The 14,488-nt window shown below is 37.1% G+C and overlaps 1 protein-coding gene across 1 annotated transcript; it reads left to right on the top strand.

Annotated features, from left to right (window-relative positions):
• The first annotated feature begins 45 nt into the window (after positions 1-45).
• Positions 46-2,133, top strand: LOC127635385 (60S ribosomal protein L22-like 1). The gene is made up of 4 exons (XM_052115380.1): positions 46-98; positions 1,032-1,136; positions 1,671-1,792; positions 1,877-2,133. The coding sequence occupies exons 1-4, from the start codon at positions 90-92 to the stop codon at positions 2,019-2,021; spliced, it is 381 nt and encodes a 126-aa protein (XP_051971340.1). The 5' UTR covers positions 46-89; the 3' UTR covers positions 2,022-2,133.
• Positions 2,134-14,488: the final 12,355 nt, after the last annotated feature.

Raw genomic sequence — 14,488 nt, 5'->3', positions numbered from 1 at the left:
CCGGCCGTCAGCCAATAAGAGGTGAGGAAACTATGACAAATTCATCGCACGGACAACGTCACTTCCTCTCGCAACTTAACCTCACCAAAATGGCACCGGTACGTGTTGTCTGGTGTCCGGTTTTTACCATTAAATGGGTTTAAAGTGTTAGTTTTTATTAATTGTATGTCAGATGTGTGAAATTTGAATATAAAATGTATGCCCAAGTTGTTTATTGGAGATTTACTAATGTTTACAAATTCATTCAAAGAATTTGACTTCCTGTGGAAAGACACGTGGATTAACCTTTTAGCGTGACAGAACCATTTAAACAGACTTTTATGCCTTTTACAGAAATTACAGTAACTGTTGACAACGGCAATAAATGAGTAGGTTTGTAAAACAAATATGAAGAGTGCAATATTTAAATGCTTCATTTTAAAGAAGTAAATATCTCGTTTCCCATCGCACCAAAATGCAAAGAGTTGCATTTTAAAATGATAAATTATGTATACAAAACCCAGTAATTTTAGGTTTAATGTTTGTAACTTATTGTAATTTAGTGCCGAACTTCTGGAATTATGTTTATAAATGAATGATACAAATTTTATATTATACATATTTATTTGGATAGTGTGAACTTTGATATAATAAGTGCAGAGAAAAATATCACCTTGTGGTAAACTTTTTTTTTTTATACATAAATGGTTTTTTTTTTTTTTACTTTTAAAATACCACACGCTTTTAAAATGGAACTTGTTACATTCTGATGCATTAAAAGTGCTGGAAAATTCACAAGCCAAAAACTTAATTTTTATGTTAGACAAACATGGTTCTATAGAACCCTTATAAACTTTTATTTTATCCTCTTTTATTGAATCTTGTCCTGTTTCCTATTTTAAGTTGTAAGCCTTTGATTTTTAATTTTCTCAGTAGGTATTTAACAGATTAATTATAATTTAAATAATAATAATTAAAAATACTTAATTTAAAACAATTTTACATTTAAGTGTGTTATTTATAGCTTGTACTATTAATTGTTTCTTACTTAGAAAAGGCAGCCTGTTGTGAAAAAGAACAAAAAGGGTGCTTGCTGGAAGTTCACCCTGGACTGCACTCACCCTGTGGAGGATGGAATTCTTGATTCTTCCAGTTTTGTAAGTTGGATTAAAGAAAATAATCCATCATATTTACAGATAGAAACACAGCACCTATATTGATGATCAGGGTTCCCACAGTCATGGGAAAAACTGGAAACATAAAGGGAAATTACATTTCCTGACCCAGAAAGTCATGGAAATTAAAAGCATTTCTATGCATATTCATTTTTATTTCATTGGCTAGACATTACTCTTTGGCCAAAAAGATCCTGGTATATGGCACATTTGTACACTAAGAATTAAATAAATGTAAATCTATTCTAAAAATTGTTACCTGACATATACATTAAAATCTGCCCCAGCAATATTTATAAAATTAGTCTTTACTATCCTAATGTTTAAATAACTGGCAAATCCATGGTCAAAAAGATGTGGGAACCCTGGATGGTGCTATAATTAATTTGTGAATTGTTTGAAATGCATCCTGATAGTAGCATCCCTAATGTCGTGTCACAAACTAGGGTCCCCTTCCCTAGTTTAAAGCCTAGGGCTCTCTTCCCTAGTGTGGTCATGTTGTTTTATCACTAACAGGAAACCTTTCTGAAAGAGAAGGTGAAGGTAAATGGCAAAACAGGCAACTTGGGAAATGTAGTGCACATTATGCGTCAGAAGAACAAAATCAATGTCACGTCGGAGAAGCAGTTCTCTAAAAGGTGAGATCGGGTTCATCAACGGGTTCTGTTGTTGGCTTTCAGTATTATTGTTCTAAAAATAAATGGCAACCCCCTATTTTGTAGGTATCTTAAGTACCTCACCAAGAAGTACTTGAAGAAGAACAACCTACGAGACTGGCTAAGGGTGGTGGCGTTGGATAAGGAAAGCTATGAGCTGCGCTACTTCCAGATCAGTCAAGATGATGAAGAATCTGATGCTGATGAATGAAGATTCTGTCTTGAAATGTTTAATGGATGTGACAGGGTACTGTATAATCGATCACATCTTCAAATGCAGGACTACATGTTTTGATATACCTGTAAATAAACAATATAAACCCTGAAATGTAGTCTTTCTTGTAATTCTTGTACATTACTAAGTCATGGGTTAAATGTTTAGAAATTTGGTCTTAAATTAGTTTTCTTCATCCTGAGTGAACGGTTTATGTAACAAACTTGATTGCAAATTTAGGTGCCATGCTGCCAGTAGTGTCTGATAAGGGAGTGTGACTATATCACCTATGTAATTATGAAATTACCTGTTAATAATTGCTCTAGTAAAACAATGCATGCAGGAGTGAGGTTTCTTCAGTATAATCCACACATGCAATATTCATTGAATGAAGAAACAGATGCTGCAGGTATGAAGGTTAACATAGGTTTAGATTGTAAAGAGTTTTATTAAAAAGTAAATGTGATGAAAGTTGACATTTTTAGTTTAGAAGCTTTGGTCCAGATATAACAATGCAAACTACATTTAATTACTTATAGGCATTCTTAGAAGTCAGAGACTCAACAGCATCTTTGTTCTTTTGTAATTCATAGTTTGGGACGGGTCTTTGATGTTGGTTTCAGGAAATAATATAAAAAATCAATTGTTGCTTTGATTTTTATTAAACAGAATCAGAAATACTAATTTCAAATGTATTTATATGTATATGTCTATTCATATAAATTCATCTATATTCACAGGGAGTGATGATCTATAGTTAAACATAGTGTTAACTTTTGATTTCAAGTTTACTCCTGCAGAGATAGCTTTCAGATCTTTCATCATATTCTTCACCTAAGGACAAAGGTTTCAAATCTTATCAGTAGATACTGTGTAGTGGTAGAGCAATAGAAAGGTCAGGAATGAAATACATTAGCATTGTATAAAGTCCTCTGAAAGCAGAAGCCTGAGAAAAAGTTGAATAACACAGAGCACTGCTTGTTTCAAGTATGTTAACTACTATTGAGCAAAAAGAATAGACTGAAGCGCCGCTATGTACCAGCACATGGAGGAAAAGTATTAGAGAGTGATTTCGTGCCACTTTAGCAAGGCTCCTGGAACTGGAAGTCCTGGGGGTAATACACAAAATAACAGCGGAGAAGGTCCTTAGAAAATCTGAAGTCCATCCCAACCCTTCTGAAGATGTAACCAACTCAACAAATATGCAACAGTGACAGCATCAATACCTGTGGATACAGACTCTTATAGACTAAAACTCAGGCGCAGTGAACCTGAAGAGGCTGTCCACGTCACTAGGAAGAGCCAGTGGATTTTGGTGATGTTCAATTCATTCATCTTGAGGATCTGCTTTATCACCAGGAACTTCACACAAATATGGAAATTCAGACAAGGATTAGCTCGGGCTTCAGTGAGAGTGGCTTTGGGACGTTTTTACCCTTGGTGATAACGATACTGTCAGCTCTCCTTCCACCTCCTTGGCCTCTTTAAGATCCAAGAATTCCTTGGGAGAGGCAGAAAGTTTAAAGGGTGATGGAACTTTATGGCCCCTACCCATATTATTGCATAACAAAGAGGAGATGAAGTCAAGCCCCATTTGTCCAATCAGGTGATTCCTGAAGCTGGCTTCCTATTTGTGGCAGATTTGTATCCAGACTCACGCTGGCTTGAAGTTTCAGACATTCTTCAGCCCAAAGTTGTTTTGCAACTAACATACCGTTCTGATCTTCTAGGGCACCAGGGCATGAAAGTGTATCGCTATCCAAGTTCACTGCATGCTGTGACCCTGCAATGCCCCCTTTATGCTCCTCATAGCCCCCAGAACAACAGGGGAAAGAATGAAAGACATTTTTGAGGAAGTTCAAACTCAAGTTTCTTGAGTTCGTTGAACTCAAGCTCTTTGCTAGGACAGGGCTCTGCCCATCCCTGGAAGATTTCCACAAATTGCTGCTGCCATGCAAAATCCACCTATTTATCATCCAACCAACTCTAGAATCACAGATGTGAAGAGATCATTTTGAAATGGCCCGAATTCAATGCCATAGCCATACTGCTGCACCAAGAGATGGATGGATACATTCACGGCTAAAAAGAAGCATGCACAGCACAAGCTTCATAGGCAAAAACAAATCATCCATTTATTCTTTTCAGTCCACAAGTCTGCAGAGAAACAGAAGATGAAAATGCATGTTAGGCTTTAATGACCACTGCATCCATCATGGCAACCAGACAGTCTGCAGTTTTGACCAACCTGAACATGTACAACCAAAACATTGATGATGGAGTCCAATACATTACTCTTCAGTGGAAGTTAATCCATGATTGGGAAAGTACCCAGCCAAAGAGCTGTACTGAGGAGAGACATGCAGTATTAGAGCTGTTTTATGGACAAATGTAGACTTAAGTATTGACTGCAACATTGTGGATTATGAATCCGACTGGAGTTAAAAATGTATTAGCAAAGAGCTAATATGAATTATGATATAAAGCAGCAAACTACAGAAGTATTGCTCAGCCATGCTGCATCACAATGTTTAACATAATTATCAAGAAACTGATTTAACACTGTTAAAAACAATCATTGCCTAAAAGTGGTTTGTGAAACATGTTTGTCTTCTGAAATAGTATTTTATCAATTAAATTAATATTTTGATGATGAGTCAGTTGCATTTTAGATCCTCATACAGACTTGCCCATAACAAAGACTAGAATAGCTTCACTGTCCTTATTAGAAAAATCGCATTGTCCTTTCAGCTCCTAACTGGAATATCGAATATTTTGCTTATGCTTTCAAATTAGCCAGAAAAAAAAGGCATATTCACGTGCATTATTTTGTTTTAAAAAGTAGTGGGGACAGTTTGCAGGGTGGGTTATGCCGGTTGTAACGTCACGAAACTCATGAATATTAATTAGGTAAAAAAACTTAAATAAATATTTCACATTATTAACTTTATCCATAAATCTGACATTGTTTGTCCTGGGATTGTGTTAGTCAGTGGATAAATACATGGATCAACAACTTGTTACACAGGGTGACTGATTGGTCTCCAGGCAACATTTTTATGCCAAGATTAGGCTACATCAGTGGATGCATATCATAACGACAAAATGAAAAATAACTTTTCAAAACATAATAGTGTTAAAAGCATAGCCACAAAGCCTAAGTGCATCTACAAATAAAGCACGCATCCATTGTTTCCAGAACACGTTGTGTATTTTCAGTTTCAATCTTTATTAATAAATGATTTATTTTTCAGATAAAAAATAAAGAATAAAATAAATCACAGAAGAAGTGAAATTGCAAATCCTACTATGGCGAAAGCATAGCCCATAACGCCCTGTCACGCAACCTGATTAATATTCATGAGCCAAGTTAATTCGCCACCAGCAGTAGCACATGCTCGTGTTATCCACCAGATGTCGGCAGAAATCTAAATTATAGTTTCTATAATTTCAACAAGTATTCTAACTAACTAAGTAATACTGCAAGGAAAAAAACACCGACGTTTAGGCATTTTGTCTACTTTCAAAATCGAACAAACTTTCCCGATCTATCTCACATGCAGTTGATCAGACAAGGCTGGAAACCTTAAGCTTTAAAATGCCCAAAATATTTCCCCCCCTTATCTGGTCTGTAGTGGGCAAATAAACAGCTTTTCTTTTTTTTTTTTTTAAACTTTTTTTTCTTTTTTGTAAATGAATATTTTTCTCCTTGTGGCAAATGTATTATATTATAATAACAATACGCCAAACTGAAAATTCCCATCTGACTACTATAGCTGAATGTGGGAATCAGGGACTCAAACCAAAGAAAGCATGAACTGTTTTTTCCAAATATTACAATAATTGTGTTAAAGATTAAGGCACTTTTATTTGATTTTACATTTTTATTTATATTTATTGAGTCTATAAACCCTTGATCAAAACTTCCATTGCTAAAATGTACCCCATATCACTGCTTTATCAGAAACAAATCAAAATAAGTTTGGTAATCTACATTAGCCTGTAGTGTGTGTCCAAGAAAGCAATTAACTATGTCTACTAACTAAGTATGTCTATTAACTAAGAGTTTTTATCAGCAGCAATTTCCTAAATGCCTATAATTAACCCCTTCCCGGATGTTGATGCTGTCTAACCAAAACCAAATTTGTCTTAACACATTTAATAATGCTTATGATTAATTGTCATAAAAACACATAGGCTATGCAGTTATGAGCATGTTTGCTCATTTGTGCTAATCAGGTTGAAATATTGTCTGCACAATTTGCATTTGATTGCCTATGCCTTAAAGGAATAATCCAGGTTCAATAAAAGTTAAGATCAATTGACAGCATTTGTGGCATAATATTGAATACCACAAAAATGTCCACTCATCCCTCCTTTTCATTAAAAAAAGCTAAAATTTTTATGTTACATTGAGGCACTTACAATGGAAGTGAATGGGGCCAGTTTTGGGAGGGTTTAAATGTAGAAATGTGAAGGTAATAATTTTATAAAGGCACTTACAGGTATTCTTCTGTTAAAAGTCATGTATTATTTGAGCTGTAAAGTTGCTTAAATCGTAATTTTTACAAACATTTTAGGATTTGTTGACCTTATATTGCCATGGAAACAAAGTTGTAAAATAACGTTGTACAGAAAAGCTTAGTAAATGATTTTATCACACTAAAATCGTGTTAACACGCATATTGTTTATGTCTTGTGGCTTTTTAAACAGTGAGTATTACATGTTTACGGGTTGGCCCCATTCACTTCCATTGCAAGTGTTTAACCCAGATTTGTATTTTTTTTATAAAGAGAAGGAGGAGCAAATCAAAACGATTTTTTTGTGGTAATCAGTATTATGCCACAAATGCTTTCAATTGAGCTTAACTTGTACTGAAATATTCCTTTATGAGTTGAGAAGTACTTAATATTACATTGGCTCCCTTTTACATCTTAGCATTGCACTTATTCTTTAAAACTAAACTTTACTTTACTGTTTAAATACTTTTATTTGAAGGTAATTCTCTAGGACAGTGGTTCTCAACCCTGTTCCTGGAGGCCACAACATGGACATTTTGTATATCTCCCTTTTCTGACACCAATTCAGGCTTTGGAGTCACCACTAATGAGCTGATAAGTTAAATCAGGTGTGTTTGATTAGGGAGATATACATAATAAGATGTGCTGGGGGGTCTCCAGCAACTTTTCCTGAAAAAGGACAATAAAGTATACAAACAAACAAACAAACAAACAAACAAACAAACAGTTGCGTACCACTCCAGGAGGAGCAGAGGAACATTAAACACTATGAAAAATATTGGCAATATCATTTCCCATTAACTTATTTAATATAAAATACTACTAATCTCGATCCCCCTCAAACATTCTATAAATCCTCTTATTCATAGTTTTCTTGATGAACCACTGGGCGCCGCCATAATGATTCTGATTGCCGCTGGAATGACTTTGGTTCAGGTGATCTGTATGGGGATACAGTATCTGACGGTAACTTTCTCCGCTGTCAGAATGCTTTGCCCCATGCACAAACGCAAGCCTAACACTTCCCTACCATACCATACCCGTACCCTACCCTAACACTATTCTATACCTACCATAACCCAAACCCCATACCCTATCGGGACTAGGGGAAAATGACTGGGAACACAATTCGATAAAACACATTGTCTCTACATAAACGAGTGAATCAGATGAAGAACAGGAATTTGAAGTGTTAATTGGAATAAAAATGTGTTCTGCTCAACATGTGCAGATTCATTGCTCTCATAATTTCTCCAATTCCCACTCCTTGATTTGTATGTCTTGGCACTGTCCAAAGACGGTCATCAGGACTGTAAAGATGACACTATGACACATCATGACACTATGTTTTTTATTTAATTATTTTTTTTTGCAAATATAATAAGCATCATATTATCCAGTCCTCGAATCTGATTGGACCAGCTGTGTTCGAAGATTGCACTTGGATTCTTCACAATTATTCACAACCTTATTCACATTAGTGCCATGTTTGATTCTGAATGGGAATGAAAACGAGGCTGTGAGAAATAGACTTACCATCTCTTCAGTGGTATAATCACACATGGTATAAAACTGGATAAAGATCCTAGATGTCCTCATGCTGTGTAGAGTTTTTTATCTACTAAATGTTCTTGGAAAGATGTTTTTTCAATGTTTTGTCCACGGAATGATCAAGATACACTTTAAACTAGTCAAAAAGATATGATCATGTATAAAGAGATACATATGGTATGATATACAATATTGAATGTATTAATTGGTTAACATGAATTTAATGAAAAACATTGCATTGAGATGGATGTCCAATGCTGGTAAATTAATTGCAATCATAGTTGGTTTTATGGCTCTAACCGCAGAAACTCAGTGTATATAGTTCGACATGAATTAGCATGGGACCACTGCAGATGTCAAAATTGGTTTGTTTTGTTCAGTGCAACTGACCTATTGTTGCTAAAACTGGTTATGTTTGCAGAATGAGCATGTCCATTGAGTGTTACCACACAACTGCAAACATTTGTTGTGCATTGTAACAGTCAGTCACCATGGCAATACTTTTGTTTCCTGTGGAACCTGAGATCCACATGAGTCTCAGCCACTGATACTGAGTGGCCGGGTAATTAAAAATTAATTAAATGGCAAAGAATGATGCATCACTATAAAACTCATGGCTTTGTTGACTTATTTCTTCTTCTTGTATTTTTATGAAATGCCATTTTAGGAGGCTATTCAACCTGATTAAAGCTTAAATTGGTTAAATAACTGTATACAGATGGCCTGTTTCCTATTTATAATAATGCATTAATATAGTGTAACAATATGGTGCCAAGTAGACTAATTCCTCTTCAATTTATTAATAAAAATGTTTTTCAATCCATTCACATCGATAAGGCTCACTTTCAGGGTATGCACTTTTTTTGTGTTTGTATTAAATGAGCACACCCATAAGGAAAGACCCTCATCTGAACTTAAAACATCTCAGGCTATTTGTCTTGGTAAAATAGCCCCCAGATGCCATATTTAATGTGATATCCTCAATCTCACCAGGGAAATTAAAGTGTAGTCCACACAGACCACACAACCAGGGAAGCTTTGACGTAGGCAGCTGTTGAATGGTGGACGCATCTTTTAATAATGAACTCTTCTCTGATCACACGGAGAAGCGGTTAAATAATTCACAACATCTCCACGTCATGTCCCCTGCTGTCTCCACAAGCTTTGCCTGGATTCTTCCCTTACTGCTGGACATAATGGAGTATACAGTTTAAAATCCCCACTGGTGAGTTTTACCCTTTTTTTTTTGCCAGGGAAAACTGTTTTCAATTTGAAACTGGACACCTCTGTTTCTTTTTCAGAGAGTACAAATGTAGAGCTATTTGTTTTACCACTAAAGCATATAAAGCAAATGTTGGCTTGACTTTGGGTCTATGTCATGTTGGAGCAAATTGTACTCGTTATGTGTGTTTTAAGAACTCAATTCACGTCTTACTGCTAGCTCAGCACTCCACAGTGTATTGCAACTTGGGTCGCCAAAAAATTCCAGCTCTCAATGGACAAACCTCATAAGAACCTCATCAATATTTTATTTGGAAAAGTTGAACAGGTTTGACCTTTTAACTTATTTAACATCCCAGATAGCTAGCTAGCCTACTATTTAACTGGATGATTTGGATTAAATTAAAAAAAGAATAAAAAAAGAGGTTTTTTTTAAATGTTTTAGTTTAAATTTGGAATTTGTTGGAGGAAAATGCTAGATATATCTGTGCTAGTAACCTGTTGAGGATAAATGGGAATCATATTTGTTGTCACAGGAGTTGCACGACGGTGGACTTGGAACTGACCAAGGTGCTGAAAGTCGGTCCAGAGAAGTTCGGATGTGATAAACAAATGTAATTGCAATGTTAATTAAGGAATTTTAATTGACTTAATAAATATCAAGTACTACTAGTCTCGATATCCCTCAAACATTCTATAAATCTTCTTATTCATAGTTTTTCTGACCAACCTGGCACCGCCATAATGATTCTGATTGCCGCTGGACAGTTTTTGAATCAGGTGTTTAAAAACTGTCCCCCCCCCATCATATCTGTATGGAGGGAACAGTATCTGATCGGTAACATTCTACGCTGTCAGACAGCATTCCTCCATCAAAAAAAAAACTAAGCCTAACCCTTCCCTACCCTACAGTACCCTATCTACCCCTAACCCTAACCTACCATACCCTACCTACCCTAACCCTACCATTAAACCTAACCCTAACCTACTATACCCTACCTACCCGAACCCTATCATTAAACTTAACCCTAACCTACTATACCCTACCTACCCTAACCCTGTCATTAAACCTAACCCTAACCTACTGTACCCTACCTACCCTAACCCTACCATTAAACCTAACCCTAACCTACTATACCCTGCCTACCCTAACCCTGTCATTAAACCTAACCCTAACCTACTGTACCCTACCTACCCGAACCCTGTCATTAAACCTAACCCTAACCTACTGTACTCTACCTACCCTAAACCTACCATTAAACTTAACCCTAACCTACTATACCCTACCTACCCTAACCCTGTCATTAAACCTAACCCTAACCTACTGTACCCTACCTACCCTAATCCTACCATTAAACCTAACCCTAACCTACTATACCCTACCTACCCTAACCCTACCATTAAACCTAACCCTAACCTACTATACCCTACCTACCCGAACCCTATCATTAAACCTAACCCTAACCTACTGTACTCTACCTACCCTAACCCTACCATTAAACCTAACCCTAACCTACTATACCCTACCTACCCTAACCCTGTCATTAAACCTAACCCTAACCTACTGTACTCTACCTACCCTAACCCTACCATTAAACCTAACCCTAACCTACTATACCCTACCTACCCTAACCCTGTCATTAAACCTAACCCTAACCTACTGTACCCTACCTACCCTAACCCTACCATTAAACCTAACCCTAACCTACTATACCCTACCTACCCTAACCCTATCATTAAACCAAATCCTAACCTACTGTACCCTAACCCTATCATTAAACCTAACCCTACCGTACCCTACCTACTCTAACCCTACCATTAGACATAACCATAATCTACAGTACCCTACCTACCCTAACCCTACCATTAAACCTAACCTACTATACCCTACCTACCCTAACCCTGTCATTAAACCTAACCCTAACCTACTGTACCTCCTACCTACCCTAACCTCTACCATTAAACCTAACCCCTAACCTACTATACCCTACCTACCCTAACCCTATCATTAAACCAAATCCTAACCTACTGTACCCTAACCCTATCATTAAACCTAACCCTACCGTACCTTACCTACTCTAACCCTACCATTAGACATAACCATAATCTACAGTACCCTACCTACCCTAACCCTACCATTAAACCTAACCTACTATACCCTACCTACCCTAACCCTGTCATTAAACCTAACCCTAACCTACTGTACCCTACCTACCCTAACCCTACCATTAAACCTAACCCTAACCTACTATACCCTACCTACCCTAACCCTGTCATTAAACCTAACCCTAACCTACTGTACCCTACCTACCCGAACCCTATCATTAAACCTAACCCTAACCTACTGTACTCTACCTACCCTAACCCTACCATTAAACCTAACCCTAACCTACTATACCCTACCTACCCGAACCCTATCATTAAACCTAACCCTAACCTACTGTACTCTACCTACCCTAACCCTACCATTAAACCTAACCCTAACCTACTATACCCTACCTACCCTAACCCTGTCATTAAACCTAACCCTAATCTACTGTACTCTACCTACCCTAACCCTACCATTAAGCCTAGCCCTAACCTGCTATACCCTACCTGCCCTAACCCTGTCATTAAACCTAACCCTAACCTACTGTACCCTACCTGCCCTAACCCTACCATTAAGCCTAACCCTAACCTGCTGTACCCTACCTGCCTAACCCTACCATTAAGCCTAGCCTAACCTACTATGCCCTACCTACCCTAACCCTATCATTAAGCCCAATCCTAACCTACTGTACCCTAACCCTATCATTAAGCCTAACCCTACGTGCCCTACCTGCTCTAACCCTACCATTAGACATAACCATAATCTACAGTACCCTACCTAGCCTAACCCTACCATTAAACCTAACCTACTATACCCTACCTACCCTAACCCTGTCATTAAACCTAACCCTAACCTACTGTACTCTACCTACCCTAACCCTACCATTAAACCTAACCCTAACCTACTATACCCTACCTACCCTAACCCTACCATTAAACCTAACCCTAACCTACTGTACCCTACCTACCCTAACCCTACCATTAAACCTAACCCTAACCTACTATACCCTAACCCTATCATTAAACCTAACCCTACCGTACCTTACCTACTCTAACCCTACCATTAGACATAACCATAATCTACAGTACCCTACCTACCCTAACCCTACCATTAAACCTAACCTACTATACCCTACCTACCCTAACCCTGTCATTAAACCTAACCCTAACCTACTGTACCCTACCTACCCTAACCCTACCATTAAACCTAACCCTAACCTACTATACCCTAACCCTATCATTAAACCTAACCCTACCGTACCTTACCTACTCTAACCCTACCATTAGACATAACCATAATCTACAGTACCCTACCTACCCTAACCCTACCATTAAACCTAACCTACTGTACCCTACCTACCCTAAAAGGCGCAGTAGTTACTAAGGTCATTTGCATCACTCTGCTTCTCATGGCTTTCCAAATAGTGGTGGGGATTTTGATTCATGTTAATTTTGATTTCATTCACTGATTGTTTCAGAGACCATTTCTGGAGATTGCATATTTAATCCAGTAGGTGACGACAAAATGAGTGTCTTTTCTCATATAAGTAAGTCAACATAGAGTCTTTTAAATGTACAGTGTTCAACATTGAAACGATGAGAGAGAACAATTTGTTGACTTAAAATAATTTTGCTATAGACAGACATGGCAGAAGTAGTTGGAGTAGTATGGGAAGCATGCCATTGCAAACTCACCCTATAAGAGCAGAGCAGAGAGAAGAGTTGTGCTTGATACTGTAGCATCTTTTGGAACTGTTTTCCCAGGTGGAGAAGAAATGCACAAACTAATTGGCCATTTTTTGTTTGAAACATACAGTAAGTGGTTTATTATTATTTATTTAATAATATTATGCTGATATATTACTTGTATATATATGGAACAACAGCTCTCTTGCTTCTGTGATATTGCTTAAATATTTTCTTCATCTGTGGACCAAATGTAATCTGGTGTTCTTGTCAAGACTTCTAATTATTCCTACACACAAAAGATTAGAACTGATCTTTATCTCTGTCTATAATCTGGGAAAGGGTATTCACTTTGGACATACTTGGTAAATCATCATGGGCTGCTGTGTAGAATAAATTGTTGATTGCATATTTTGCTTTCTTGTTCTATAATTGACCATTTAGGCCCATGTGGCAATGCACTGGAAAACACAAGCTTAGTAGTACACTATGACAGAGACATGAGAGTGTTTGACTTCTGGTCTCTCTCTTTCCAAAAATAGGCTGTTGCAGGTCTAACTTCCTTCTGTAGTCGACATAATCTAGTTGTAAGGTTGCATGAAAACCTTGCAGGCACTGACAAAGCGATGGGTCTGGTAATTACAAACAAACACATCCAGCAGATCTTGTGTCTGTGATGGCAACTGCTGCTTGTCAAAATCAGAGGCAGGCCTGCATTAGATTGTTAGAAACAAGAAATCAAGATGTGTCCACTAGAAAACCCTTGCAACAACATAGACATACTAAACACTACTCAAAACTCCTTAGCAAATTTATAGCAATCCCCTGGTAACAGCCCACAACACCTTAATATCATCATGGTAAATTTGCACGGGCAAGCACAACACAGATTTTCTCCAGAAAATGTAATATTCTAGGACTCTTTAGGATTTGTCTCTATTTGAAATATATATATCTTGTGAACTCACAGCACCAATGTTGTTCAGTTTTCAGACCATTGCACTGTTTCTCCTTTCGGAAATGCGTCATTCTATTCACATTGTTCTTCCTATTAGTATATCAATGTCCACTGGATATCTGCTGCTCTCCATATGCTAATCTGCAAGTTTAATGAGATGTGCCACCGTAGCAACATTTTACCTAAGTGAATGAGGGGTTACTTTCTATTGTTCAACTATGGTAACATGTTTCTCTTTGGTAGTAGATCCTTCATGATGTTGCTGTGTGTCTAGACTGTTTGCTGCTGTGTGGTTGTTTTGGTATCATCAATGTGGTTTGTCCTTATTCACCTTATTATATATACAGTTTTTATATACAGGTTATATAAATGTTTTTCAAAATGTTTTTCTTAAAGTGTCAATCTTAATAGCTAGAGGCCTTCTTACAAAATTCGTTCA

Source organism: Xyrauchen texanus, chromosome 42 (assembly GCF_025860055.1).
Source record: "Xyrauchen texanus isolate HMW12.3.18 chromosome 42, RBS_HiC_50CHRs, whole genome shotgun sequence".
Lineage (NCBI taxonomy): Eukaryota > Metazoa > Chordata > Actinopteri > Cypriniformes > Catostomidae > Xyrauchen > Xyrauchen texanus.
The sequence above is the reverse complement of the archived record's forward strand: the minus strand, read 5'-3'. Positions and strand labels throughout refer to the sequence as shown.